Genomic DNA, 14,635 nt, shown 5'->3' with positions numbered 1-14,635 from the left:
ATAATTCCAACATGTGTTCAGTAGTCCAGGAAGTATTGGGCTAGAACTGCAGAGATTATAAATTCAAGCCCTGGTGTGGTAAGACTTGAAGCTGAATTCAATAAATCTGTCTCTTTTTGGAACGACAACATGACTGCAATGGATTCTCATTGAATTGTTCACGATGGCTCTCTGTGTAGCAAATGCTCAAAAGTCTTGGCTTCTGTTACTGATAGGAAAATAACAAAGTAGAGAGTGAAAAGAAACAACCTGTGTTCAGGGATCTGACAATTTAGGTTTGCCAACATTTTGTTCAGCTGTTGACAAAACGCTATGAGTTGCTCTCCTAAACACAGCTGGATTTACTTCCTTCTTGTCTTTTCCATTTACTAAGTGGCTTATTAGCGGTTTGAGAAATGTGAACACTGTCAGCAGTGCAGGTGCATGCTCATTGGTCACTTGCTTACAGGAAAGGCCCAGAGGTACTAATAGGAAATCAATTCAGCCAACAGATCTTGGCTCTGACGTCACATAAAAGTGAAGAAAAATGGTAATTTGAAGGCAAGGAATCTTAATTTTGAATTTAAATCGGCATTTGTGTTCAAGTTTCATTGAAAATCCAAATCATTTTGTGACAGCAAGCAGTGCCTTCCATTCCCAAAGGCAGCAAGCTAGGAGGTGGGAAGAACACGTGATTAGTAGGCAAGGTGGTGTACCAATAAGCAACAGCTGATTTAGGGTCTGGACAGGAAGGCCCAATTATTGACCTTCCTACTCTGCAACCAATGGAGACAATTAAGGGTCATATAAGCATGCCACTGCTAGCATTACCCATCAGAGGATGGGACTGTTGCCATGTAGCATTCCTGATTGCTGCTCGGCCTGGGGTGGAGGGGGAAGCCTTTGACCATGGTCACTTGGAACCTGATCCAAGGGCTGGATGTCAGAGAAAAGGGCTGGTCACGAGCATCTAGCTCCTCCACATATCTTCCCTGTACTCTAATTCCCCCATACTCTTCTCCATGTGACACCCAACCTGCGAACCCTATCCTCCATAACTTACCTTTGCCTTGCTACCTCCGCATCCCTGGGAGGCATCAGATGCTGTTCCACCAGCAGCCACGCACTACGCAGTGAAACAGTTGCCAGCAACATCTGCCTCAGGGGTCTTTATTCCCATTTGTGGCTTTGCTACCGCCTGATTGGCATGTCATGCAGAAGGCCTTCACTGGAAGAGACAGTGGAGATCTTCCGTCTGCAGCTAACTGATGAGAGCCCTGACGCCTGATGAGATTCCGCCCTGTATTTCAGACTACTGCATTTTAACTTGATTTCATAAGTCTACGATTCAGGATTTGTGGAAAGTTGGCACGAAGACCTTTGTTGGCAACTGCTCCCATGCAAAACTGTAGCAAGATGTGGCAATCTGCGCAGTGGTTTGATCATTTATTGCCAAACATATGTGTAAAAGATAGAGTGCCATTTACCACACGGATGAAAATTTGCAGTTTTCAAAACACCATATTTTTGTTTATCATAAATTTTATTCCAGTTTCGGTGGTAAACCAAAAGAATCCAATTCAGTAGAAATTCTGGTATACACTCATAAAGTGACCCAACATCAGATCATAGTTTCCAATGTGCAATGCTCTGGAACAACTGCAGAATCAACGCTCTAAAGCAAGAGTACAATAAATACTCCTTTTGGCATGCTGGGCAAAAAGAAAATGAATAATTTCTCTCTTCTCTCCCCAGAGAGTTAGCTTGCTAAAAAATGCAATCTCAAACCCAGGTCAGCAAAAATATTTACTGATCAACCAAACTGCCCCACCCAGTGACTAAAGCTGATATTTCTGTTTTACCTTTAAATGGGTTGAATGTATCATAGAAACTTATTATTTTAAGAATACATTGTCATTCATTCTTGAAATTTGAAAAAGAATTTCAAACTCTGAGCCTAAGCATTGAAACAAAGAATATTTTGAAATAACACACACAGAAACATTAGAAAATACTCCACTATTCTGTCTAATGTTTATATCTTACTACAACAGAGCAATATTATGTTTGTTGGAGCAGAGCCATAGAATATTTTCATGCCTTTGAAAAGGTAAATATAATCTGACAGAGGGGAATTCATAAAATTATGCAATAAGGTTTTGGCTATGTTATAAACAATGATGGGTTTTTACATCATGCATATGATTCCAAGTGACACATAAAATATCAGAACTCGCAGAGAGCCAATGACAAATACTAATTATTGTTGATTAAATAAGGTACAAAAAACCTTTTGTAGCACACATACTTCATGATTAACAGTAATTATGTACTGTACATACTTACAGACTGCACAGTACCTTTTTCACCATTCGTTTCTGAATGTAATAAGTTAAATTTTGAAGGAATGGGACATGGTTGATAAAACTTTCAATCTATTGAAAGGTCAAAAACTAAGGGCTTTTGCACAAAATTTAACATGCGATTTGGAATACAAAGCGGGAGAAACCTCCTCATACCTCTCAATGTGAGACTGTATAATTTATTAGCAGGAAGATTTAATTTTAGATTGAAGAGATAGATGAAGTGAAGAGATTAAAAGACTTAAGTTGGTGAGGGTAAATGTGATTGGAACTAAATTATTTGCAATGATCAAATGGCCTGCTTTGGAAAGACTATCAAATTAGCTGCCTCTTTGGAATTTGCTCTTCCCACTTGCCCAGAATGTCAAGGATCTCCTGAGCTTCCTCCTCCCCTTGAACCCCTGACTCTCTCACTTGCTTGCTCAATTCCACAAAACCTCTCCAAGCCAATCTCATCCAGAACATCCACTTTCTCCGCCCTTGACTGTATTCACACTAAAGTACTGGTCATCCAACTTTTCTGCCAAGCATCCAAGTGTCTATCCCTGGCAACTCAAATAAAGCCATTTTAAAGTTCAGTTTAGATAATGCCACATTAACCTCTGCATTTGAGAGAGTCTATGTTTATACATAGTCTTTAGAAAATACTATTATTATTTGCAGAAAGGAGAATGAGAATATCACTATTGTTACCTGAAAATTGAAGGTTCCCTGAGCAGCCACATGTTTAAAACAGTACCTCTGATGAATTCATAGCACATTCCATTCTGAAAAGTACAGTAAAGATCTGGAGCACAGTGCTGAGCACGAAGAGCCTGGAAACTTTTAACTTCATTGTTGCGGTCCACAAAAAGTTCTGTCATATTGCCATAAATCCTTACAAGAATGACATCTTCCATGGCTTCATCCACATGGCAACCAAGAAGCTTGTTTGTGATTCCATCAGTGAAAGTCTGGGAACAGAAGTGAAAGAAATCAGTTTTTTTTTCTCATTGAGATCTTTCTCTAGTCTGTCTACTTCATACTTTGAATAAAAATAAAAGTCTTAAGGTCAACCAGGCACCAGTCTAGGAGGGATAAGGCCATTTCTAATCACTTGCATTAACCATTCACCACTTCCCCTGCTACGTACCAATCACTGACAGCTGAACTGCCAAAATCTCAGCAGTCCAAAATTTGGCTCTCCATTAAGCTCATCACCATCTTCTCAATAGCAAGTAGCAATGAGCAATAAATGCTGGCCAGCACATGCTCCACAAAAGAATATTTCAAAAAAACCATAACATTTCTGGAGCTGGATGAACACAGCAGGCCAAGCAGCATCTTCCTAAGATGCTGCTTGGCCTGCTGTGTTCATCCAGCTCCACACTTTGTTATCACGGATTCTCCAGCATCTGCAGTTCCCATTATCTCTGACCATAACATTTCTACAGCTTTTCATTCACTCAACAGCACTCTTACTTCCACCTTTGATGGGGCTGTACACAATAAAACCATTATATTTCTTATGATGGCCATTCTCCCTTGTACAGCCCTCATTTCCACATCCTTATATGCAAGGGAAGTAGACTGGGAAGGATTTTGTGGATGACTGTTTTGAGCAACAACAGCCAAGTCTAGCTGGAACTCTTGAAACAGAATTATGTCCAGCTCTCATCTGATAAAATGAGTCATTATTATAGGATTATCACGGAATGCAAAGGCAACCCCAGACTTCTTTTGACTGTCACAAAACTGACATATAAACTTGTATCTCCCATCCCCTCCATGCTCACCTCCAACAAGTGTGAGGAGCTCATAGACTTTTTTGACATTAAGACTGAGATACTATCATCAGCTGTCTCTGCTGTCGCCCTCCCTTCAATTAACCCACTCAACCAAGCTTCTTTTAATGCCTCAACTTAACCTTAAATTTGCATCTTTATCTAGTTTCTCTTCTATTTCCATTCATGTCCTTTCCAAGCTCATCTTGTCCATCAGATTCAACTCCTGCTCCCACAACTCATTAAATTTCCGAGTGTCCAACTTTGCTTGCTGGCCCTCTAAGTTAGCTGAGAGTATAAATGATCCTTTCTGCTCAGCTCTCACCTATGTACTTCAAATTTGCTGTCATCACATTTTACTTCAATTCATAACTATGGTATTGTCTACAATCACCAGCCCATTTCTACACCCTTCTCCCATCTCTGCTCATCAAAGTTTTTGGGCATGTTCTTGTCTCCAAAATTTGGTTTGCATCTTTCCTGAAACTCCATTTTAAATGCCTCTAATCATGCCTCTACTCCTGTCACAGTACCAATGCAGTTTTGACATCCAGTGTGACACCAGCCCTCAGTGCTCTTGCTGACTAGCCTGGAGCATGCATCCTGGTTAACAACACCACCCACCTTTAATGCTGCCTCACTGCTGAGAAGACACGTGTGATTGTGTTATTACCTGATTCTATTCTAATCTATCTAATCATGGCCACAAAAACAACATTGCATTAGTTCTCTTCCCACTCACTTACTATTAAATCTGCTGTCTGACCTTTACCTTGACCCTTCTTATACAGTGATGACACCCAGCTTTACCTCACCATCGCCTTTCTTGAATACTTTACTGTCCTCTACGTTATCAAAATTATTTTCTGACATCCTTTACTCAATGAGCAGAAATTTCTTCCAACTTAACTTTGGAAAGATTGAAGCCATTGACTTTGGCACATGCTCCAAACTCTGTTTCCCAGCTACTGGCTCCATCTCTCTCCTGGCAACAGTGTGAGATTGAGCCAGTCTGTTGGCAACTTTGGGTTACATCTGATCCCAAGATGAGCTTCCAATCTCATATTTAAGCCATCAATAAGACTGCGTATTCACACGTCCATAACATCACTCAAGTATCTTGTATCTGTTCTCACAGCAGAAGATACAAAAAGCATTCAAACATCAACCTAAAATCAAGAGGAGAAAGGGACAAATAAGTCACTATGTTAACAATTATGATGCCTGGAAAAAAAGTGAATACTGACAAGTTCCCCTGGATGTGACAACCTGGATCCTATGATCTTAAAGTGAGTAGTTGCAGAGATAATGGATACATGAGTTATAATATTCCAAAAATCCCTACATTCTTGAAATAATTCAGAAAATTGGTAAACCTCAAATGTCATGCTCCTATCCAAGAAAGAAGAGAGATAGAGAGCAGGAAACTAAACCAGTTAACCCAGCTTCTGTCATCAAAAATATGGTGAATTCCATTACCAATGAAGTAGCAACAAGTAAATTTGAAAATCAAAACACAACCAGGCAGAGTGGATATAGCTATATGAAAGAAAAATTGTGTTTGACAAATTTATCAGTGATCTTTCAAATTGTGTTAAGCAGGACAGATAAAGGGGAGCCATTAGATATAGTGCATTTGAAATTCCAAAAAGCATTTGATAAGATGCCACGTAAAACTGCACAAGAGAGCAATACATGGTATTGGAAAAACATACTTCCATAGGTAAAGTATTATCTAACAGGATTAACTACCAGGAAACAGAAAATCAGGGTAAATGAGTCTTTTTCAAGTTTTCAAACCGTGATTAGTGGGAATGTCACAGGGATCAGTGCCAGGGTCTCAAATAATTCTGATTTCTATGAATGATTTAATGAAGGGATGGAAATTATTGCATCCAAATTTTCAGATAATACAAAACAAAATAGAGCAAATTGTGAGAAGAATACAATGAATCAACAAAGTGATAGATATAGGTTAAAAGAGTGAGCAAAAAATGATGGATGAAGTATAAATGTATGAAACTGTGAGGTGGAACATTTTGACAGGAATAATACTAAAGCAGAATACTGTGCAGAAAGACGACAGAATATTGCTGTACACATGAATTTGAGTGTCCTTATACACAAATCACAAAATGTCAGTATGAAACTATAGCATGTAATAAATAAAGCAAATGGGTTGTTGGCCTTTATTGCAAGGTGACTGAGTAAAAAGTAGAGACATTTTGCTACGACTGTACAGATCATTAGTGAGACCACACCTAGAGTACTGTGTACTGTTTTGGTCTCCTTAAGGAAAGATATAATTGCATTAAAGAGTTCACATAACATTTACTAAAGATGCAGTCTTATGAGGATTGCAGAAGAAAGAGAGATGTTATTATGGAAATTTAAGCACATTAGAATGACAACAAACTAGATGCTAAGAGAATGTTTCTGTATGGTGGAATCTAGAATAGACAGTATGGATTAAAATTAAGGGATCCCATTTAATTCCGAGATGAGAGGAAATTTCTTCTCTGAGGGTTGTTAATCTATGAAGTTCTCTTTCCCAGAGAGTATGGAGGCTGTGTCATTTACTATTCTTGAGGCCAAATTAAACAGGGATTTTTTGGTCTACAGGGGAATCAAGGGTTATTGCGGCATGCAAGAAAGTAGAGTTAAGGCCAGAATCATATCAGCCATGATCTTATTGAATGGAACACTACGCTTGAGCAGCCAAAAGTTTGACTTCTGTTCCTATTTGTTATGATTTTATTCAGTTACACTGAATTCACTCATGCCTTAAAATCTGACCAAGGTATTGTTTCAAAAATTTCCATCATGGTTCTGTATTAGACCAAATAAAATGTTAGCCAAAGAGTAATTATGTTGTTCCCTTTGTGCATGTTTTAACATTATTTTTACAGAGATTAGTCAGACTTGATACAGAATCCTATGTCAGTTGAGTAGCTAGCAAATGTGGCATGCGTTAAAATATGAGGATATGGAAACTGAAACCTTGTGTAATTCATCTATGATCCAGTCTTCCTGATGCTCTTATGCATGAGCCAAGTTACTGCAGTTATGGGGAATATTTCAGAACAGTGTGAGCAGAGTCCCATAATTATGTTGCCAGTTTATACCCCTCCCTGTTGAGAGAAATCAAACTCTGCTATTCACTTAACACAGGACAGAGTTCTATTCACTGACTCTCTTGACTGTTGGTGAAAAGTCCAACTTTAGAAAAAGTTAGCAAGATTTACTGCCCTTTGTGATTGATTAGCATTCCTGTGGATTCTTTGGTTCCTTTTCATTCTTTAAGTTTAGAAGTCATCCCTTCACAAGACTGCAGTAGCATACACCACCATCAGGTCAGATTACCAAATTGGGCAGAGCTGGAGGGAAAAAGATTTTTTCTGGTCACAATGGAAACCATAAACATAGCACGAAAATGTTGCTATTTCTAACAAAACAAAAAAGATAGGAACGCTTCTAACTATCTTTATGATGCCGCTGGCATGCAGTGACCAAGCATTTAGAATTAGTCTTCAGTCTCCAAGAATCAACGCGTAACCTCCTATTTAGAGCTGTGATTGGCCAGTTACAACAAAGGAGCAGATGCATTTTAAAGATATACTTTTGATTTTGTTTGAAACCTTCTGTACTTTACCTAAAAATAATTGATGATGCAAATAAAATGTTGTTTGACTGATAATTATGCATCATCCAATTGAGCAATTAAGAAATGATTCTTTTTTCCAATTGGCCAAGGAGCTGGGCTGTAAATAAAGGCTGTCCAGGTGACCAATGGCAGGAATTTGGGGTAGAGGGACAACTGAAGGCAGCAATTATGAGGTGATCTCCACAGGAAGACATTTAGCTCGTTGTTGCTGGAGACCTATCATTTCAGACCCAGGACATTGCTACAGGAGTTTCTCAGGGTAGTGTCCTTGATATAAGTGTCTTCAGCTGGTCCAATGACCTTCCCTCCAACATTAGTTCAAAAATATACATGATTCCAGATGATTGCACTATGTCAAAAACGAATCACTATTTCTCAGATATTGAAGTTGGTATTCGCATACAGCATGGAGCAAAATCAGAGGAGCAGGTGAGTCCCAAAAGTTCAAGTTTCCTGCTCTTCTGACACTGCCTGACTTATTGTGTTCCTCCAGCTCAACACTGTATTTACTCTGACTTCAGCACCTGCAGTTCTTGCTGTCTTCACATACAGCAAAGTTGGTAAAAACAGACAGGCATGGACAGATAATGTGTGAGACCATGCAACATTCATGCCACACAAGTGGCAGGCAATGACCATCTTCAATAAGGGAGTATCTAACCAATTCTTCTTAACACCATTGGCATTACCATTACTGAGTCTTGATGGTCTACCATTGATAAAAACTGAATTGGGACAAATACTGCAACTGCAAGAACAGGTCAAAGGTTGAATATTCTACCTCATCTCCTGATTCCCAAAGCTTGTCCACCACCTACAACACACAAGTATGATGAAATATTCTCCAGTGAGACAGCTCTCCTAGTTTAGGTTCTATCCCCTCTTATGTTACACTTTATTGTAACAGAAAATGCTAAAGTATTTCTAATTATCTTCAGTCACAAGTGATGAGTGGATGATCTATCTCAGTCTCCTCTTGAAGTTGCTAACATTACAGATGGTAGCCTTCGGTCAATCAATTCACTCCATATAATATCAATAAACAAAGCTAAAGGCACAGGATACTGTAAAGGCTATGGACTCTGACAACATTTCAGCTATTGTACTAAAGGTCTGCGCTATAAAATTAGCCATGTCATGAGCCAAACAGTGCCAGCACAGCTACAACACTGGCATCTACCCAGATTGTCAACAAGAAACATGAAAAAACCAACCTGGTCAATTATCGTCTATTCTCAATTATCAGCAAAGTGATGGACAGTGTCATTAACAGTGCTATCAAGAGATATTTATGCAATAATAACTTGCTCCCTGACCACGTTTGCATGCCACCAGATCCACCCTACTCCTGACCTCATTACAGCCTTGGTCCAAACAAACAGAAAAGAGTTGAACTCAAGACAGTAATTGATAGTGACCACACTTGACATCAAGGCAGTGTTTATTCAAGTGTGGCATCAAGGACCTCAACAAAACTGCAGTCAATGAGAATCAGGGGAAACTCACCATTATTAGAGTCATATCCAGCACAAAATTTGTGACTGATGCAGATCAATTGTGTCAACACAGGGTATGATTGCAAGAGTTCCTCAGGGTAATGTTTAAGGCCAAACAATCTTCAGGTTCTTTAATGATGAAATTTGTTCCATCATCGGTCAAAAGCTGCGGGATATTTGCCGATAATTGCACAATTTAAGCACCATTTATGATTTCTAAGATACTGAAGTGGAATGTATCAAAATGCAATAAACCTAACAGTTCATTCAGGCTTCAGTTGATCAGTGACAACTGACATTTGTGTGGCACAAATACCAAGCAACAATTGTCTCCAGAAAGAAAGAATCCAACCTTTGCCACTTAACTTTAACCCCCAGCAGTGCCATTGCTGAATCCCAAACTGTGAACGTTCTGTGGGTTACCACTGACCACAAACTATACTGGGCCATCCATATAAATACAATGACTACAAGAGCAGGTGAATAGTTGCGAGCTCTGTGGCTAATAATTCACCACCTCATTTCTCAAAGATGTCCATCATTTACAAGTTACAAGTCAGGAATGTGATGGAGTACTCCCACTTGTCTGGAATAGGGCAGGCCCAACAACACTCAGGAAGATCAATTCCATCCAAGATAAAGGAGTCCATTTGACTGGCACCCTCAAAATTTAGTCTTGTACCACTGACATTTGGGACTGCAGTGTGTACCATCTACAAGATGCAGTGCAATAATACACTACGGCTCCTTCAACAACACTTTCTAAACCCAGTACTAATTTTGGTGCTAACTCCTCTTGGTGTTACACATTATCACAAAATAAAAGATGGAAGTATTTATCACAGTCTTCAGCTGGGAGCTTCAACTGGATGATCCATCTCTCCTGAAGTCACCAACATCACAGATACCACGAATTAAGCCAATCAATTCACTCCATGAGATATCAATAAAAACAGCTAATAGTACTGGATACTGCCAAGCCTATGAGTCCTGACAACATTCCAGCAATTGTACACTGAAGGCTTGGACTGCAGAATTACTTACCACCTATAAGAGAAGGGTGGCTGATACATGGAAATACTATCTCCTTCAAGCTCCCCTTCAAGGTACACACTATCCAGATTTAGAAATATGTTGCTGTCGCTTCACTGTTATTGCCACAAATTCTGATACTTCTTCCCTAACACCATTGTCGGCGTACCTACACCACAAGGGCTCCAGTAGTTCAAGAGGGCAGCTCAATACCACCTTTTCAACAGCCATTAAGGATGGACAATAAGTATCCATTATTTAACCAGTAGCAATGTCTACATCCCAAGAATGAATAAATGAAGGACTTCAGGTCACATGAACTGGGGCCTGGGTCTGTAAGATTTTATCTTCTGTAAGTAGTTATGTTTAATTAAAAACTGTAACTGTTACATTATCAGAGAATACCAGCTCCTCATAGGTAGTGGAAAGGAAAATATATCCTCCCAACATCATGCTTGTAGGTACTCTTGTTCAAAAAGCTCTAGTTAAAAATGGGACCATAATTACTTTATCAGAGGATTGAAACTATCACGTTAGTTGCCATGATTTATGATTTATGGCATATGATGGCAATAAAGAAGCTGCATCTTCTCCAGTTGATGTGCTAACAAATGGAGTAGAAATAGTTTGTAAATCTGAATTCATAACTTAGCATTTGCAATGACTTTTGAAGGGGAAAATTATGTCCTACTTTCCTCTGAAGAAATTTAGCCAGTAATTCAATGCGGCGAATAATTCTTGGAACAACTCGTTCTAACTGATGCACACTACGAAACAAGAAGAGTAAAAGGCTCTATTAATAAGGAAGGTATCTTTGCAGAAGTAAAAAATACATAATACATAGAAGAAGTCTGATCTTAGCAATTAGAAAAGAGTTTGAAGGAAAACCCTGGAAAAAAATCAATAGCCAGAAAGCAAAATTTAGTTTGCCCAAACTGGTTCAACTTAAGAACACATTGCATCCACCATCCACTTTCAATTTCAAAATGCCTTTATATTAATATAGCACACAAAATATTTTGGGTATGAATTGCTGCTAGTCATTGAAAGAGCCTTAGAAAGCCAAAAAAAATGTGCAAAACAGTATTCTGGCTGAATTCATCCCTGGGTGTATTAACAATGTGTTTTAGATTTAGTGACAGATCTGCTCCTTTAGAAAAAACTCAAAGCATTAAAATAACCTCCCTAGTACAAATGACATCGGCAAGTTACTCGCTCTACGTAAAATATATTATATGCCTCATGATAAATACATTTTATCATTAAAGCTTTGTACATACTCTGGTGATTTTTTTTAATGCTCATCAGGAAGACAGGATCAGGCGACTGTACTCTGAAAGCTTATGAATTCAAACAAACCTGTTATATTACAACCTGGTGTTGTGTGACTTCTGACCTTGTCCAAACCCATCCAACACCAGCACCTCCATATAATGGTTACCCCCCGAACATGCCTTAACATAGACTTACGGCATTTACAAGTGCATCAATGTAATATTGCAAATCCCTCAAACTTAACATTTACAGTTTCCGAGGAAGAGTCACTGGACCCGAAACGTTAACTCTGATTACTCTCCACAGGTACTGATAGACCTGCTGATCTTTCACAGGAATTTCTGTTTTTGTTTCCGATTCCCAGCATCTGCAGTTCTTACACGTTTTATTTAGCAAACAGTTGGGTTGGATTTGTCCTGCCTTTTGTGGGCAATCAATGCAAATGAATTAGCGAAACTGTTCTGTTGTGCTGGCATTCTGCTGACCTGGAAGGATTGAATGTTTAGCTTGCTTGGAAGAAGTGATCCCCTTGCTCCATTTCTGCTCTTGTGGTTTGTCTGCATCTCTGAATGCACATATTGCAAATATATTATACATAAACATCAATACTCTTTCTAATTTTATTTTTTTTGGCGAGCATATATCCATGGTCAGTGGGCAGCACTAACTTCTGAAACCAGAAGTCAGCGCGTAGGCACGTGATTGGTGTGTGCAGAAACTCTGATGAACCTCAGAGTGACTGCGAGGCTGCGCATCATTAGAAGGAGCATTGATAAATATATATTCATGATTTGTTTTTGGACATGATAAATATTATAGTAAAATTTTGTAATAACACAAAATTATATCTTCAGGATTGTAAGAAAAGGGACAGAGAGAGATAATGGAAATGTTCACTTTTGAATACACAGTTCTTGGTACCATTCACAATTCCTGTGAAGTTGCTCATGCCCATATATAGCATTATTCAGGCTTTTGCTGATACATTCAAAGACAAAACAGTCATATAAAGTGTCAGAGAACGACATCTCCAACTAGAGAGAATCTAACTATCTGCTCTTGATGTTCATTGACATTACCATTGCTGAATCTCCTACTATCCACATCTATTGACTAAAAACTTGACAGCCATCAGGAGCACGATGGAATATTCTCCACTTGTGTCAAAGGGGTGTGGCTCCAAAAACTGTAAAGAAGCTTGATACAATGCAGGTCAAAGCAGCCTTCTTGATCAGCACCTCATCCATGACTTCAATATTCACTCATTTCCTCATCAAAATGCAGGGGCTGAAGAGTATGCCATCTACAATATACACTGTAGTGTCTCACCAAGGCTCCTTCAACAGAAACTTCCAAACCCATGGCCTCTACCACCGAAAGAGACAAGGGCAGCAGATGCGCGAGAGCACTGCATCCACTGACCTGCCTTTGAACGATATTGCTGTTCTTTCACTGTCTCTGAATCAAAGCCCTGATAATAATGTGAGTTCTCTTGCATGAAATGGACTGCCTCAAGGACAGTTAGTCGTTGGCGAAAATGCTAGCAATTTCCATGTGCCATGAACAAATTAAAAAGCAAGATAAAATAGGCAGCTTTATGACAGACGTAAAGAAATGTGTAGTGATGTAATTTGTTCAATGGATTGTTCAGAAACCCATAAACAAACAGCTGTGAATAAAAGATGTCCACGTAGAAAAAGCAAAAAAATATTGATATTGATAAAATATTGATGTGGTATATTGATTTGTGTGTTGCTTATTAACATTACAAAATTAATAAGGTAATAATAAATTTGTATGTGGTGAAGCTTGCAGACTTGGAAGTCATTTTCCTACAAGAAGGAAAAGACACATAATTAATGAAATTAAATTGCATAGGTTCATCAGGATCATTTTAAGAATGGGAAACTACCGCAATGAGAAGACTTTAGAGATATGAGATTACCGCCTTCTCTGTAAAATAAACAGATTTAGTACAGATTTTAAACTTGAGGAAAGGTTTTGGTGGGGTGTACATGGAGCAGACTCTGTTCAGTGATCACCATACTAGATATGCTGTCAAAAGATAAAATGAGTTAGAAGAAATTACTTTATGTGAAGCTGCAGTACTAAATACTTTGCAATAAGTAATGCAAGTACTTGACTCAAGGTATTTATAACCTAAGAGAGGCTTAGACTAAATATTTATAGTAGAGGAAGGCACTCCTAACCTTTGGAAACCACATGCAGAAAGAGACAAGCAGTTGGAAGACCTCCTTGTGGGTCTGCTTCTAGGCCTGGCCAAGATGGTAATCAACAGGTCCAAGTGGGAGGCTGTGGAAAAAGCCATTGCACCCCTCTGTTAACTGGTTATGTCTGTGCCTGAGTGCCCTTGGAGATGGAGAGTGTATCTTCAACTCTTCAACAACCAGTGGGCATTGCTGGAGCTGGCATGCATAATCACCTCTCAAAATTATAGCTTAATTTGAAGTTGTGGATTTCTTCTGTAATTTTATTCTTGTTACAATGGTTGACTGACATCTTTCTGTGTTGTACATTTCTATGCTTCAGTATAGGATCCTGACAATCAATAGCACAAATACATTTTCACCTCATCATGTTAACTAAATGTAATTCCAATTTTCTGAGAGAGAAGATAATATCCAACTCTTAGCTTCACATGTAATTTTAGTGTATTTATTGAAACTATTGTTAATAAAATTTTAAGTGATCATAAATGCAAGATTTTCGAGGTGCATTTAAAAAAAGCCAACAGTGAATAATCCTTGCATGTTTATATTTAAACACATTCATATTTCTCAGTTGCATACTTTGCTATGTATCTTATTACATACATTATAAGACCACAAGATGTGGAAGTGGAAGTAGGCTATTCAGCCCATTGAATCTGCTCTGCCACTTAATGAGATCATGTCTGATCGGATAATCTTCAACACTACGTTTCTGCCATATCTGCATAACCATTCATTCCTTTACAATTGTCATTCCAATCAATGAATGTGCACTTAAGAATTTTTATTGGCTCTTTCCTGTACAGTAAAGTAAATGCAATATACTTAACAT

At 38.6% G+C, this 14,635-nt stretch overlaps 1 protein-coding gene across 2 annotated transcripts in view; it reads right to left on the bottom strand.

The window, feature by feature from the left end:
* LOC125459325 (ethanolamine kinase 1-like) overlaps positions 1 to 14,635 on the bottom strand; it is a 416,823-nt gene that overhangs the window by 331,931 nt on the left and 70,257 nt on the right. For both annotated transcript variants that reach the window (XM_048545648.2, XM_048545649.2), the window contains exon 2: positions 3,036 to 3,295. In XM_048545648.2, coding sequence (XP_048401605.1) covers positions 3,036 to 3,295 — 260 coding nt within the window. The remainder of the gene's footprint in view (positions 1 to 3,035; positions 3,296 to 14,635) is intronic.

The sequence above is a fragment of the Stegostoma tigrinum genome, chromosome 17 (genome assembly GCF_030684315.1).
Source record: "Stegostoma tigrinum isolate sSteTig4 chromosome 17, sSteTig4.hap1, whole genome shotgun sequence".
Classification (NCBI taxonomy): Eukaryota; Metazoa; Chordata; class Chondrichthyes; order Orectolobiformes; family Stegostomatidae; genus Stegostoma; species Stegostoma tigrinum.
The sequence above is the reverse complement of the archived record's forward strand: the minus strand, read 5'-3'. Positions and strand labels throughout refer to the sequence as shown.